The following is a 16,194-nucleotide window of genomic DNA, read 5'->3' on the forward strand; positions in this document are numbered from 1 at the left end:
TCTCCAGCTTCGTTAACAGACACTTTGATCCAGATGTGGCACAAACTCAGCATGTTTTCAAACTCAACTCATTTTCTTTCCCATAAATTTTCTTTTGTCAGGTAACTGGTATTGACTCAATAAAATTGCTGTAAAGAAACAGAATATCAAGTGGTTGAGTCTGGGGATGTGAGAAGAAGGACACAATTGTTGAGAGATCCCTAGGAACAATAAAGCGAAATCCAGTTCCCCTTTTTTGACCCATTAGCTTATAATACCTAAGAGTAAAGAAAGCCATTTACCCTACACTGACTGCAGATTAAATTTCTTCTTTTTTTAAAAAAAGATTTATTTATTTATTTGAAAGACAGAGTTACAGAGAGACCGAGGCAGAGGCAAAGAGAAGTCTTCCTTCCACTGGTTCATTCCCCAAATGGGCACAATGGCTAGAGCTGGGCCAATCTGAAGCCAGGAGCCAGGAGCTTCTTCCAGGTCTCTTACGTGGGTGCAGGGGCCCAAGGACTTGGGCCATCCTCCACTGCACTCCCAGGCCACAGCAGAGAGCTGGATGGGAAATGTAGCAGCCAGGACTCGAACTGGCGTCCACATGGGATGCCAGCACTGCAGCTGGTGGCTTTATCAACTAGGCCACAGAGCCAGCCCACAGATTAAACTTCTTAACCAATTCTACTCCCCCAAATTGCTTTCTTAGACATAAGTGAAGGGTTCCTTCAGCGACTTTGAGCATTCTGTGTATTAATAAGACGATGTGTTACACAGTCTACAGACTCAAGTGTGGCTGCTTCCTTCTTCCCTGCATGTTGAAATTTGAACCCAAAGGAGTTCTCAGAGTAGTAATTAGATTCCCAAGCTGGTCTCTCAAAAGAGACTTTCATTTTCCCTTTTTTTTAAGCTCCCATTTTAATAATTAAATGAAGGTTTTTCCAGTTAATCAAAGAAGACATCCAATAATGTGGTGCACCTTGGCTATCTGACCTTTGAATATCTAACCCTGACCCTCTCCTGCAGAAATCTTTCATCAGCTTTAGCTACGCCGGACTCCTTCTCGGCCCTGAACACATGTGCTTGTTTGTTATCTGTATCTTGGTTCAAGTTCTCTCTGTGACCTTGAGCACTGTTTCTGCCTCTCCCCTCCCCTTCCTTCTTTCCATTCAATGTGCTCCCACACATCAGAGGAAATGCCACCTCCTCCATCATGCCTTACGTTGGTTCCACCCACATGCACCTCCTTTTCAGAGCTCTTGTTCCATTAGCGGCTCTGTGTCTCAGCACTTAATCTCCTATAAACCATGCTAATAAAATGGATATGGTGCTCCTGGCTAAACTGATCAAGTCAGACTTGGCTGGACTTCCTTCTGGCCAGAGGAATGAAATGCCTTGTGGTAACGATTTATCTAATAGAGTACAGTCTTCTGTTTTTTAACTCAGAGCAGACTATAGGATCCTAGGGTGCAGGAACTCCAGCTCACCCTTCCCTGTAGCCTCCCAGGAGGCTATTCACCTAGAGGCAGTTGACCACCATATTCATTTGGAACCTAAGAAAACTCTACATGGTCTGAACAGTTTCAGTACAATTACATGAACATCCGGAAGGTAAGTGAAGTCCCTACAATTCTTGGAATGGACAGAACTTCCTTCTGGAATAGGAAATTTCATGTATGAATCACCTGGTGCCCACAGAGCATGGATCTGATGGGGCAGTAGTCGGGTGAACATGATTGCTGGCTGCATGGTCACTTGGGTTGTACCTTCACGATAAGTAGTGCTTAGGAAATCCTTAAGTGGGGATGGTAAGTCATTTGTCTTGGGTACCACCTCTAGTCAATTTATGTTAACTGCCCACAGTAGTTTGTTGAAAAAGATTTCAAATTGTTTTGGGAATCAATGGACTAGAACTCCTATGATTAAACAGCAATGTGGCATTGGCATGGTCTACATGTGGACCCTAATCTTGACAGTATGAAGTGACAGAGAAGTTCAGGTCCATAGAGATTTACAATCTGGTGGGAAAAATAATTTAGTTATCACAGAATTAGTGAACAAAATATTAGAGTGCTAAATTATAGAACAGACATGATGTTAAAGTAATATGATGGTGCTTCAGAAAGTTGGGAGAAAAAATGGAATTAAAAGAAATGTTTATATTACAATATGGATTTTCCATGAACTTTTGGAAGATCATTCCTATTTAAAGCTGAAAAATTCTATGGCACAGTAAAGAAATGAATGCAAGGGGAAAGTAGATGTACGTGGGCTATGGGGGTGGGTAAAAATCCTTTTAGAAGGAAGACCCAAGCTGAGTCCTTCAGAGGAATGAGGTTTAGACAGGACAGGGAGAGAAACTGTGAAGAAAAGAGAAGTCATCCTGAAGTGTCTGCTGCACTGGAGAATCCTGTGAGGGAGTGATGGAGATCTGCAAACGCCACCCCGAGAAACATGGCACCTTGTGCGTCGACTGCTTGGAGTCAAGGGCACCTAGGGAGCAGTGAGAAGCGCAGCAGAGGCTTTTTCAGAGCTCCCCGTATCTGCCTAAAGATGACCCTCAAAAGGCAACCCCGTTGTCAGGATTCTCCTGGCTGGAAATGCTATCAGCCAGGGCCATTCACTGGACAGGAGACAACACTGGGATCCTATACAGACCTATACAGGTCACTCTGCTTCCGAGGGTTCTGTCACCTGAGAAACCTTTATCTGCGTAACAAGCCAACCTCTATTCACCACACATTTCCTCCCTCGACCTCCCAGGAATTGGGCGTCCACCACGCCCTAGGAGCCCAAGCCCAGGATGTTCTATCAGCCTCAGTCAGCCGACCCTATCTCAGTCTCATACTGTGTCAAACTGCTGTGCCTGTGGCACTGTGCTGTCCCTTGGCAGGTCCATGAGAGAAGATGTGGAGCACTGAGGAAGAACCAAGACCCTCAAAGAGATGTGCAGCTACTCCTGGTGTATCAGGGTTAGCCTCATTGCCAGGAGAAGCCTGGGGAAGAAAAGTCAGCGAAGTGGGGAGAAGGAAGCTAGAGGGCTCCTTCCAGGCTGTGGAGACCCCTCCAGGGAGGGATGTTCCTACCTGGTCAGGCTGCTTTGTTCCTGGTGATTCAGAGCACACACAGATGCGGGCACTTCAAAAATGTCACGGAAAATCTTAAAAGGTAAGCTTATTTTGGTACAAAAAATGTTGAAATCCATGCAGAAAGTCCACAGAATTTGCACAAACTATGCATAGATTTCAAAACTTTTGCACCACAATTCATATTTTTTCATTTAATTTTCCATGAGATGTTTTACAGTACCCTAGTATTTATTACCATATTTTCATTTCCACAGATTAGACACCAGAGAGATGCCAGTGGGGACACCTGATCCATGTTTTCATAGGGGAAATCTGAGAGGCATAGAATTTTAATACCCCATGGATCAGAAAGTGTATTACAGAAGAATCCTCAAACAGAGGCTCTGGTTCATGCACAATGAAATGTGCCCTGTATCTTGTCTACCAGCAGGCAGCCAGTGTACTGAGCAGTTTAAAGCCTATTTTCTAGAGCCAGATTGCCTGTTTTTTTTTTTTTTGTTTGTTTAAAAAATTTATTTATGTGCAAGTGGGAGGAGAGAAAGAGAGAGAGAGAGAGAAGAGAGAGAAAGAGAACTTCCCTTCCATCTATTAGCTCACTCCCCATATGCAACAACTAGGGTAAGTCCAGGCCAAAGCCAGGAGCCAGGAACTCCATCCAAGTCTCCCACATAGGTGGCAGAAACCTAAATGCTTGTGCCAACATTTGCTGCCTCCCAGGTCCATTAGCAGGAAGCTGCATCATAAGCAGGGACTAGCTGGGATTCGAACTAGACCCTCCAATATGGGATGGCTGTGTCCCAAATGCTGGCTTAATTTGCTGTGCCACAATGCCCACCCCAGGATGCCTGGTAGGAATCTTGTCTCTACCACTGCGAGATGTCATCATTCCCTGCCTCAGCTCCTCATCTGTGAAATACAGACAGGACCTACCTCATGGAGCTGCTGCAAGGCTTAAAATGGATCATGCTCACAGTAGGGCTTCACCACCTTAGGGACTACAGTGTGAGCTATTATCTGTGGCCAGAGAAGGTGAAGGGAGAGGGGAAAGGCATGATTATACGTTTGCATATTGCAACTTTGAAACTAAGTGTTCCTGGATGGGAAACCACACCATTAAAAATTCTAAATAGCCTGCAAGTCTGAAAATTCTCTAATTGAACACATTGTGCTGCTTAGTTGATTTCCAAGACATGTGGGGAATTCAGAGATAGAAAAGAGGAAAATCTTTGGATAGCATTCCCTGGGAAAGTCCAAGCCCTACCACAGCCAGAAAATAAATGGATGAAGTACTACATGCCTCATGGAAACATGGGCTTTTGTCTCAATTTTTCACTTTCTAGTGGATGCTAAAGGCACTAGACATGTGCTTAGCGAAAACTACATAAAGGAGCTTTTAGTTTAAATTAATGTTTAACACCTGCATGTGCTTCAGGAAAGTCGAATGAAATAGTGCATTGTCCAGTTCGATATCCTAACAGAAGTCCTGCCTGGAAGACAGTTCTTTGTCCACAACAAGAGATCTTAATGGTCTGTTAAAATTCTAGTAGGAAAGAAACAAATTCTTTAAGTTTACATAAGGGAAAAAAATCCTACCTGGGTGAAATTTCTCTTGCCAAAAACAATGAAAGACAAATAGGAAAGACTGTCACTTAGGGATAAATCATTAAGAGGCTTTCAAGATGATTAACATACTTTCAGATTGAGCCTCTGCCTCTAACCAGATGGATTCATGCTATGCAATATTTTAATGTAACCTTTAATTAAACTATCCTTAGCAGGTGATCATTTAAAATGACGTTAATTAGTATTTTCTATTCTAGCAATTTAATCATGCACAAGTCGTCCTCATCATTGGCAATTTCCTAATTTTCTTGAAGAAACAGGAAAAAAAAGGACTCCCACATAGTTTAAGAAGCAAGCTGAAGGTGTGATGTTGGTGTTCATTCATGCAACACGGGTTGAAAAACGGGGGTGCCTTTGGGTCTTGTGCCGGGCTTGGCCGAGCCCCAAGGCACTGTTCAACAGAGTGGCTGCCTTGCCATGTATAAGTACCCTCTGCCTTTGCCAAGTTTGGGTCAGCCTGATGGAATCTCACGGACACACTTGTGTTTCGGATCAACACATAGGAATCTTGGGAGCCGCTTTTCTTTTGCGGAGACCCTCTTTCAAAGGTAGCCACGGCCACACAGCAGGATGGAGACAGCTTGGAGTCTTGCTTTGTTCCCAGCAGAGAGACTCTCTGGGGTCCCTGCCTGGCTCCTTCAGCAGCTGGAAAGCTGGTTGTGTTTCTTCTTTTGTTTGCTTTTTCTTTTCTTGCCCCTCCGCCCCCCTGCCCCAGACATTTTCCTGAGGGAGCTATGATCCTTTGGGTTGCTTTGCAAAGCTAATCTCTCAGGCAGTTCTACAAAATATGCAAAAAGGATATTTTTTAATGTAATTCTCACCATTAGAATTTTAAGCTGTAAATCTTTTGGGGATCATTGTAAATAACACTTATTTTCTGTATATTTCCAAGCACAGAGGGAAAAGAACATGAAGGAGCAAGAGGGGACCGCAAAGACGAAGTAAAATAAGAAGTTGTTCAGGACAGCACACTGGAACAGCCGCACCGGCAGCATGCCTGAGTCACATGTGTGGTTTATATGTGCACCATAGGGCAGATGATGTCATACGTTGCAAAAACTGCATGAAATAAAAACCTTATGCAATCTATTGAACCAATCAGGAAGTATATATCTTCCCCATGTTTCCTCAGGCACTGACATTGTCCTGTATTTTAGAAAGAACTTTGTAAGACCATTGATTTTAGACAACTAACCAATGATTGGTCCCACTGGTGGCTTTGCGGGTCGGTTCTGCTTAGACAACATGGACCAATCTGTGCAAGTGTGGTTTTACAGACCTTGCCCTGTAACCAGGGTCTATGTACATGGCACAGACAGAATTTGGCCATAAAGAGAATGCTCTATGACCTTTGCTAACCCATACTTGTGGGCAGCTCTTGAGGATGAACATAAGAATGGGTAATTCAAGCCAGTGTTCCAGTGTGGAATATGGGGGGAGGGATTCTGAGCTGCTGCACTAGGGCCAACCCAGGTCACTGTTGTGGGGGTGGGGGGTTCCCAAATAGTGCCTTGATTGCAGATGCTGGACAGCATCAGGCCTGTCTCCTAACCACAACCCTTAGCCTAACTCACAGAGCTGAAGGAGTGGTACAGCCAGCCCTACAAGATTCTAATCATTGGATCCATGAGGTCATTTGCTTCTCCAATAGATAACACCTCGGTGGCCAGTATTGTCTCAGGGGATGAGGGATTTCATTTAGGATTTCCAGGTCTGGCCAGGGGAATTCTAGGCCCAGTTCCCTGAAGACGATGGCACTGCTGACCAACCAGGAACTTGGACACAAGCTGAACATGTAACTGGACCAGATAACCACCACAAGTCCAGCCAGCTCTATGCTGCCAGGCCAGAGGCCAACAGGCAGCTGCCCCTCTTCTTTCTCCTTATCTCTGAAAAGCTCCAAACACCTCTAGATGGCTGTGCTTAACATTAGGGCCTTTTCTTCCTCCATGCTCCCTCCTATGTATCCTGATGGTTAAGTTAACCCTGCATGCACATATCCTGTGACGATGCTGTCAGCGGATGAGTGGCTTGGAAGGTCCTGGCAAATTTCAAAATAAGGGGGGATCCCTGGCAGTGGGGAAAACCTTCCTTCCTTTTGTGAGGGAGGAAAAATCAGCCAATCATCAAGCAACAAACATTTGTTGTGCACCTGCCAGGTAACTGGCCCTGCAGGAAGCACCATGGGGTTACAAAAGAAGGACAAAGTACAACTCTGCCATCCCAGACTTCCAACCTAGGTGTGGACAAAAACACCCAGTGAAGTGATAAGAGGCAGGGCAGAGCCACATGAGTGGACTGGAAACTAACGCAAGTGGTGATGAAATGACGGGCTCCCACAGCTGCTCAATGAGATGAGATCAAAACAGGGATCAACTGATTATCATCGCAACAGCAGGAAAAGAAAAAGCAAAAACCGTAATTCAAATGGCATTCCATTGACACCAGAGAGAAAATACACAGTATTACAGGCAGTGTAATAATTGTCTGTTTTGTCAATACTAAACTTTCAAGAGGATTCTCTTTTTTTTTTACCCCCCCCCCCCCTTCTAAAATAGGATTGTTTTAACTACCATGGCAGACTAAACTTACATGGGCATTTGAACATGCAGGAAAAGAAATAAGAGCCTTTGGGGTTAAAACTTCAATATGAAATGTATTAAATAAAGAAGATTCTTTTATGAAAGGCTTCTAAAGTTGTCTTACATTTCTTAAATCAATCTGTAGCACATAATCAGTAAAACCGTATCATTTAAACAGAAAGATCATAACTTAGACACTCACCCTTACGCAGCTGTATCCTATTATGGGCTGTAACTTAACACATGAGTTTCAGAAGTTGTTAAAATTGAGTTCAGGCTAACAAATCTTAACTGTTAAGGGAAAAAAACCCTCTGGTGATATGGGACAGCAGTGGGTGAAGAGGCCCAGGCTGATCTCACAGGATGGGTGTCTGTCATATTTTATTTTAGTCTGTTAAATCTTATTTATATACATGAAATAAATGTATTAGAACAGATATGGCCTCTAAGTGATCAAGAGACCACCTATTTTTTTTTTCCATTTTGAAAAACTTTCCTCTAGAGTATAAGGCTCAATGTTTAAACTCTGTCAAATGAATGTTTACTGAAAAAAGAAAAAGAGAACAGCCCCATGCCACTGAAAGCTGAACTGAAATCTCCATGTTTCTCTGAGTATAAATTCCAATAAAAGTACTTGTATCCTGCACTAAAATGAGGCAAAATTAGCCCTTGCACAGGCTTCCGCAGAACATCCACACAGTTGAATGCTAAAATTATCGGAGTTCAAATTATTGTCATTAGATGTAGTCTTTATTCTAACAAAGAGCAAGCAAGCAGCATAGGGCTTTGCTTTTGTTTTGCTTTGCTTTTGAACTGCACTCTTTCAGGCACACTGGAGGCCTGGCCATCATGCAGGGATGTTCCTGTGTAAGGACCTCATCCCCTTACGTCCCACTCCTTTCCTTCTGTGAAATGCAAAAACTATAAATGCACCTCCAAATTTATGGATTTCAAGTCACTACACTAAAAACTATGGGATGGAGAAAATATGACTCTTGAGGGTTTTTCTTCTCTCACGCCACTTATGGCCAGAATCATGATTACTAAGATGTTTTTAATAGCTCTCTAGTCTGCTCTAGTTTTTCCACAGGGTAAAAATGTACTCTTTGAAGTAAAAGTATTCACCTATCTGATATAAATAAAACCTTTCACACAGAAAAATGTCTCTCCAAACAGAAGAGTTAATGCACCCCAAATATGTGAGAAATTTGCTTCCAAATGTGCAACATTTAGTCAAAGTTCCATCTTACTTTGGCATTATAAAATTTTCGGGAAACATTAGTAAAATCAAACATGTCACTTTGTAAGTCAGTGCCAGCAACCAACTCATTCTCACGGCTACAATAACGACTGAGATCATATTCACACAATCTTTTCTTAAAAGACAGGCTCTCAGTCAGTGCAGCTGGTCTCTCCCCATAGCCATCTTTGGCTTCTACAAATCTTGCAACTTGCCCGAGATGGCAAACAGTTTCTTGCTGACAAAAAGCTGCGCTGCTCCCTAACTTAGGTATCAGGAAGATGTCAGCATAAACTTTTCCCCAGTGCAGCCTTAGGCCATAAACTTCCTGCACAAATCTAGGATCACCATGGACTCCAATGGCTCCCCACTGCCTGCATGACCCCAAACCTGCCTGTGTCTGCTTCCCTCCACGCAGTGTTCCCGTATTGCCCAATCAGCCTGTGGACAAGCTGTTCCTGCTCCCCACAGGTGCCCTTCCCTGTACACCTTCCCGTCATAGCCCCGCTTAGATGTGACTACTGAAGAGGCTCCCTCCCGTCACACTTTCAGAAGTTTATTTTTCTTCCTTGTTTTCTTTTTTAAAAAATTTATTTGAAAGAGAGAGAGAAAGAGAGAGACCTTGACGGTTCACTCCCCAAATATCTGCAACAACAGGGACTGCATGAGGCTGAAGCCAGGAGCCAGGATCTCCAACTGGATCCCATGCAGGTGACAGAAACCCAAGTACTTGAGCCATCTGAGCCATTATCTGCTGCCTCCTAAGCACAACAGAAGGAAGCTGGATTGGAAGTGGCTTGATCCCAGAGACTGATACGGGGATATGGGATGCAGCTGTTCCAAGAGGCAGCTTAACCTATTGTGCCATGTTGCCTGCTCTCTCTTTCCTGTTTTCCTTACTGCTGTCACAACACTAATGGCATGGTCACTAGCGCCTCAAAGGCAACGTCACGTTGACTGAGGATGAGGAGCTGGTCAACAGAATTTGGATTCTATCACTTAGTAGCTGTGCAACCTTGGATGAATCGCCTTAACCTCATGAGCCCCCTGCCTCCCCAGTCCCCTCACCCATAAATCACAGTGGTGCATACATTCCAGGCTTGCTGGGAAGAATGACTGTTCCCAGTACAGCACCTGTCCCCGGGACGAGGACTTGACATCCAAGCGTTAGTACTACAGGATGAAGGAAAAGACCCAAGATAACAGATACACGCATCATGCTTTTGCAATTTGAGGAGTTAGTTCTCCAGTTAGGATCTGAAAGTACAGCCATGTTGACATCAGTGGTGATTTCTTCTTCTTCTTCTTCTTTTTTTTTTTGACAGGCAGAGTTAGACAGTGAAAGAGACAGAGAGAAAGGTCTTCCTTCCGTTGGTTCACCCCCCCAAATGGTTGCTACGGCCTGTGTGCTGCGCTGATCTGGAGCCAGGAGCCAGATGCTTCCTCCTGGTCTCCCATGTGGGTGCAGGGGCCCAAGCACTTGGGCCATCCTCCACTGCACTCCCGGGCCACAGCAGAGAGCTGGACTGGAAGAGCAGCAATCGGGACAGAACTGGCGCCCCGACTGGGACTAGAACCCGCGGTGCCAGTGCCGCAGGCGGAGGATTAGCCACGCTCCGTCCCAAGAGCAGATGGGGGCTGTTTTGCGGGCAGTTTGCCTCATTCACTGCTATGTGAAAATGGACATTGCACCAAGTGAGGATGGCAGGCAACACGGAGCAGGGGGGATGTCAGAATTCCTCCGCTGAGACAGGAGGCAGCCTGTGGATTTCAGGAGCTACCTGTTGCAAAAGACACCTGCCCAACCAGTGTCAGCTCCGACCAGTAGACTCCAGAATGGGGAGCCCACTTTATTTCAAACCTGGCTCCATTACTTTTTGGTTGAAATGTGAAATAGGGAAGAAAGGAAAAAAAAAGTGTTACAAATTCAGTTTTCTTACAGAAGTGAGTATAAAAAAAGAAATCAAAACAACCGGCACATGACCACTTTGTCTGAAATAAAAGAAGAGACTGGAAGTTTTTCAAAATGCCCTTTGAAGGGACTCCTCGGCTGGGAGCAGTATTTGAATTTTATTTCTTAAACGAATGTAACTATTCCCACGTGCATCTGTCTCAGACCAGAACACTCCCTGGGTGCTTTTTTCCTGGCCAACTTGAAGAGAAAATTCAGTTACCACTGCAAGCTGTTAAGCAAATCAAAAGCAAACTGAGGGGCAACAAATTAAAGGAGAGATCTTTTGCTCTCTGGGCGTGATGTGTGTCCTAACAGTGAAGAGAAAAAGACCGCCTTTGCGTCCACAGAAGAGACATTTAGAAGACGCCTCCAAGTGGTTTTTAATGCTCCTTTGTTCAGGGGGGCTGCGTCAGCATCTCCTCCTGCCGCCAGGAAAGGTAGCAATTTCTCTCCGGGAACCCGCAGGGATGAGCTGGAGCGCTCCCCGCCGAGGCAGACCCGAGGGGGTGGGGTGGGGTGGGCGGGCCGTGAGAGAGTGGGAGGAGAGGGGGCCGCTCCCGACCTGCCACTCAAGGCTGGGAGTGCGGCGGCTGCACCCGGCGGTGCACGTGCCAGGCTCAGGCGCGCGCGGCGCCCACAGGTGACCGTGGCCTGGCTCGGCCCCAGACTGGCCGTGTGCTGCCCCGCCCGCGAACGCGAGTGAGCCCACCGCCACCCCCTCCCCGGGGATGGCGCCTGGTGGCACGTAGTGATGGCGCAGAGGAGTGCCGCTCTTCTCGCTGTCACTAAGTCGTGTTTCAGACGAGAAAAAGCCAGAAGGGAGAGTTTCGGCGGTTCAGTACTCACGGCCAGAGGCCCCGCGAGCTGTGGCAGCCATGCGGTACCACTTAGCTTCGCGGGTAATGAATGAAAAGTTCGGACGACAAAACTTAGGATGTGCTGTATTGTATCCGCCCCCCCCCCCCCGCCCCCGTTCTTCTGAACTGTGAACAATCATTCGGGGTAAAAAGTGAACTTTATAATTTCATATTTAAACTTCCTAAGTCGACAGCAAGCTCAGTGAATAAAAGCCCCCCCCCCCTTTAGTGCTTCCATTATCCAAATCTTCAGCATAAGGACCCCCCCCCCCCCAACACACAATTTATCTAAAGCTATGGGCAGCCCAAGAGCCCTCTTCTCCCTCCCTAGGAATTCAGTGCCATTGTAGCAGACAGACATTCTTTCCTCCTTTTCACTTAAAGAAACATACCAAGCTTGAATGGATTCCAGGCAAGGCAAGGGAGGGGGTGATTTTTATTAGTTCTAACATGGCTATTGACAAATGCTTTAAGACATTATTTTAAAAAAGAAAGGAAAGAAAGGGCTTTCACTTTATGCCTTAGAGGGTAGATGGGTTACAATTTAATTTCTAAGAGAAAAAATTTATAGAATAAAGTGGCCTAACAATTCTCTTTCTTCTTCATGCATATGAGAAATATAAGCTAAGAGGACATCTGGAAAGGAGCGGTATTCAGCAATCAGAAAGCAAAAATCCAAACCATTGATGTCTGAGGGAGACAAACATAACTAGCTTCACAAAGAGGAAAGCTGTAACCTATTGAAGTTTTTTTTTTTTTTTATTCCATATGCATTTTACCTTTTGGGCAGTTCCAAAGCAAAGTTCTATTTCAGAAGCCTTTGTAATGTGAAACCCACTGTAGATAAGATACAACCTGAAGATAGTCTTGTTTGCAGCAGCAGGAAATCAAATTGGTTCCAGAAATGAAGTTATATGACAAATGGTTTAATAGTATTGTGAGATTTGGAAAGCTTGACTGGATTGGTTTTCATGATCAATTTTTAAGAAGATTTTGAAATTACTTTGTATGGCAGTATGGGGGGGGGTTAAAGTTGGGAGGCAGCTCATTTTATTGGCCTTTTAACTGAAGTGTTATAATTTATTGGCAAAATTTAAAAGCTCAGTGGTGATTTGTTAATTTTTGTTTGCCACAAAAATTTTCAGACACAGTACTTAGCACCGTGAATTTACACTGTAGAAGATTAAACATGTTAACAAATATAGATGTATTTTATGATCATTTCTAGGTTATTTTTAGTCAGCTTTGCGTTATTTAAAAAGCATCTGGGAAAGTTACTGATGACTTCGGCAGGTCTTAGATTTTAGAAGAGACTTCTAAACAGCTAGACACATCACTGACAAAGCAACCCGGCGCCTAGTGCCTGTAGGTGAGATGCAATCACTCTTCTGACTGAAGTCAGGAACAAGTTAAATATCACTTAGACCACAGCGCAGGACTACAGAGGTTTAGGAGAAATCGGACTTAAATAGAATGTGACTAGACGTTGAAGACTATTTTCTAAAAAAGTAAAAAAGAAAAAAAAAAACAAAACCCCACCCTCTCCCCCTCCAGTACTTACAGTCTTTGAAGACCAGAGCCGGGTCTCTGTGAGGCAAGGCTTGGGCAATGATGTGTCTCAGAGATTCCAGGGTTCTGTCCATCTCGGGTCTGCCTGTGCGCGCCTCCTGCACAGGGTGTCCTCATGCCTGGATTCTTGCAGTCCTGGACTGAATCTGTGCAGCTCATTGATGCACTGGATTACCAAAGAATCCCTTTTAACATCTGCCAATCAGACATTTCCCAGAAAGTGAGGACCCCTCAGGGGGCCCTCCTCCCAGGCTCACTTATCTTTGTTGTGTGCTGAGCTAATTAGCTCGAAGGGCTGGCTGACAGGCCGGTTCCCTTGCCGCCTCCTGTTCAACACACCCACCTACAGGCTAGCAGGGGAAGCTCGCTCAGCCTGCTTTGCTCTGCAGCCAGATTTTGCCTTAATGCTGTGCGGCTTTCTCTCTGGGAAACCTTTTTCGGCCCTCGATTGTCCACTGTGCTGCCCCCAGGACAAGGGAATCAAGAAACTCATTTCTCCAGGGAATTTCCTAAATGCCAGAGGAACGGTAGGGGTACACTGTAGACCCCCTTCAGTAAAGGAATGAGGGTGCCCCATTATGCTTCACATTAGAGTTCAGGAACAGCTCTTCTGGAAGCCACGGGTGAGCTCCCACCCCTCTTCCCCACATTACAGTCGCTTCTGATGAACTCTGGCAAGCACGACCTGCGAGACTGTCTCACAGCCTGCCTGGGAACACTTGTTTCCCTGTTTTGCCCTTCAAAGCAAATCATCTCCAAGGTTGACTTTAATTAATTCTGATATCATTCACTTCCTTTTACTTCATGATAATTCTTTCTAAAAATTTCAGTAGAAGCAAAAAAAAAAATCTACTTTTCCAAAGATTATAAGTAGCTATTAAAAGATCTTAAGAAAACAGAGCTGCTTTTTCTACCAGTGTTGGCCACCACCCATTACGATTTGCTAAATGCTCTTCCTACAGGAGACACAAATAGAAGTCACATGATTGCACTGCAATAAAAGCTACAGCAAATACAAAATAACTCATTTTAAAGGCTGTAACCTGTGGTAGTTGTTGGAGGGTTGTTGAGGAATTCTTTATTTAAATTTTTTTCCCAGGGTAGACATAAGAAATTGCTTTCCAACTTTCAGATTCCATAATTATGCTGTGTTTTATGAAGAACTGAAACCAATCCTTTAAATAAAGACTATATAAAAATGCCTTCCATGTGATCAGTTTCTTCAGCTATTTGGTAGAAGTCTGGGCCTAATAAAAAGAAGGTGGAAGAATGGGGCTATCATGATTTTCACATAGCAAATGCTCATAGGGAATGTATGTCACACAAAATACACAAGCATGGGGCTGCCCCAGACCACAAAGACATCTATCTATCTGTTGATCGACTGATGGATGTATCTGTCCATCCATCCATCCATCCATCATCATTATCATCTATCTATAAATGGATATAATCTAGAAAGAACTGGAAAGAAGTAGCACTTCATGCTGAGATACTTGCTTAGGGTTCCACAGTGCACTCTACATGGGCTGTACCAAAAGTGAACATGGTCAAGATCCTTGCCATCCAGGAGTTTATAGTTTAAAATGCAAACTATGGTTTGTAGACAAAAACTCTAATTCTTGGACACAAAATATGAGTGAATGTAAATACTTTCAGTGTGATACTGAATTGGAAACCAATATATTTAATGTTTTTGTTAAAGAAGCAGGAGAAATGGCCGGTGGCACCGTGGCTCACTAGGCTAATCCTCCACCTGGGGCGCCGGCACCCTGGGTTCTAGTTCCGGTTGGGGCACCGGATTCTGTCCCAGTTGCTCCTCTTCCAGTCCAGCTCTCTGCTGTGGCCCGGGAAGGCAGTGGAGGATGGCCCAAGTGCTTGGGCCCTGCACCCGCATGGGAGACCAGGAGGAAGCACCTGGCTACTGGCTTCGGATCAGCGCAGCGCACCGGCTGCAGCGGCCATTTGGGGGATGAACCAATGGAAGGAAGACCTTTCTCTCTGTCTCTCTGTCTCTCTCTCTCATTGTCTAACTCTGCCTGTCAAAACAACAACAACAACAAAAAAAACAAAACAAACAAAAAAAAGAAATGAATGATGCTTGGAATTCAATCAGTAAATGGGCATTTCTATGGGTGTAAGTTTAATTCCAGCAGTACTTAAAAATATTTTAGCGGCTGGCATAATGGATTAAGCTACTACCTGAGATGCTGGCATCCCATATATGTGCAGTTCAAGTCCTGGTTGCTCTACTTCCAATCCATCTCTTTGCTAACGTGCCTGGGAAAAGCAGCAGCAGCTGGTCCAAATACTTGGACCACTGCACCCACATAGGAGACCCAGAAGGAATTCCAGGCTCCTGGCTTTGACCTGGTCCAGCCCCAGCCACTGGCAGCCACTGGAGGAGTGAACCAGCAGATGGAAGATCTCTGTCTCTCTCTGAAACTTTGTCTTTCAAATAAATAAAAATCTTTAAAATATATGTATACATTATGTTATATATGTATTTATATATTATATATATATATATATATATATGTTGTACAATGTGGTGAGAGGAACACTGAATTTAGGATCAATAAGACCTAGGATTTGAATTTTGTTATCTGTATAACCTTGAGGAAGAAGCCACTTATCTTCTCTGGGCTCACAGTCCTCATCAACCAATTTATTAAGTTAAGCTGGATGCTCTCAATCAGTTCTAATATCTATGGTTCCATGACTACATCATAAATGGACACAAATATTAGAACAGATTGTCTAGTGTGGGGAGCAGCCCCGGACTGGACTGAGTTACTGGAATTAAGACTTATTCTATGCATCTGCTCTCCCACAATATGGTGCTGGGAGAGAAGTAAACAGCTTCCGCACAGCTGCCTCCAGTTCAACCAATAAACTGTAGGACTTGCTACTGATTGGAGGAGAGCAGCGTACTCGGCGTGTGGGCAGCCGAGTTGGGATTGGCGGAGGAGGACTATAAAGGAGGAGAGAGACGGCATTCACCAGGAACATCTAAGGGGAACATCTGAAGGAACACCTGTGCAGCCCCCGAGAGAGCAGGCCGGCGGTGTGCCGCTCCCCTGCGTAAGTGGGGAATGTGGCCAGGGGGAACTGCCCTTCCACGGAGGTGGAAGGGACAGTAGCCAACCCGGGAAGAACCAGCAGCAAACCCGGGGAGGGCCGAGCAGACGAAAGAACAGCGCAGGGTCCTGTGTCGTTCCTCCACGAAGAGGGGGAGCGACAGTCTAGTCTTCTGGAAAGCCCTATATTTATTTCCTCAAGGCTGGACTGGTCTTGA

The 16,194-nt window shown here is 44.8% G+C and overlaps 2 protein-coding genes across 2 annotated transcripts in view; both read right to left on the reverse strand.

The window, feature by feature from the left end:
- Positions 1-14,773, reverse strand: part of LIX1 (limb and CNS expressed 1) — a 54,351-nt gene extending 39,578 nt beyond the window's left edge. The window contains exon 1 of the mRNA XM_002713928.5: positions 12,889-14,773. Coding sequence (XP_002713974.1) covers positions 12,889-12,970 — 82 coding nt within the window. The 5' untranslated portion in view covers positions 12,971-14,773. The remainder of the gene's footprint in view (positions 1-12,888) is intronic.
- The window catches only part of RIOK2 (RIO kinase 2), a 57,105-nt gene that overhangs the window by 5,471 nt on the left and 35,440 nt on the right, over positions 1-16,194 (reverse strand). The gene's annotated exons all lie outside the window — the stretch shown is intronic.

The sequence above is a fragment of the Oryctolagus cuniculus genome, chromosome 14, assembly GCF_964237555.1.
Source record: "Oryctolagus cuniculus chromosome 14, mOryCun1.1, whole genome shotgun sequence".
NCBI classification, from domain to species: domain Eukaryota; kingdom Metazoa; phylum Chordata; class Mammalia; order Lagomorpha; family Leporidae; genus Oryctolagus; species Oryctolagus cuniculus.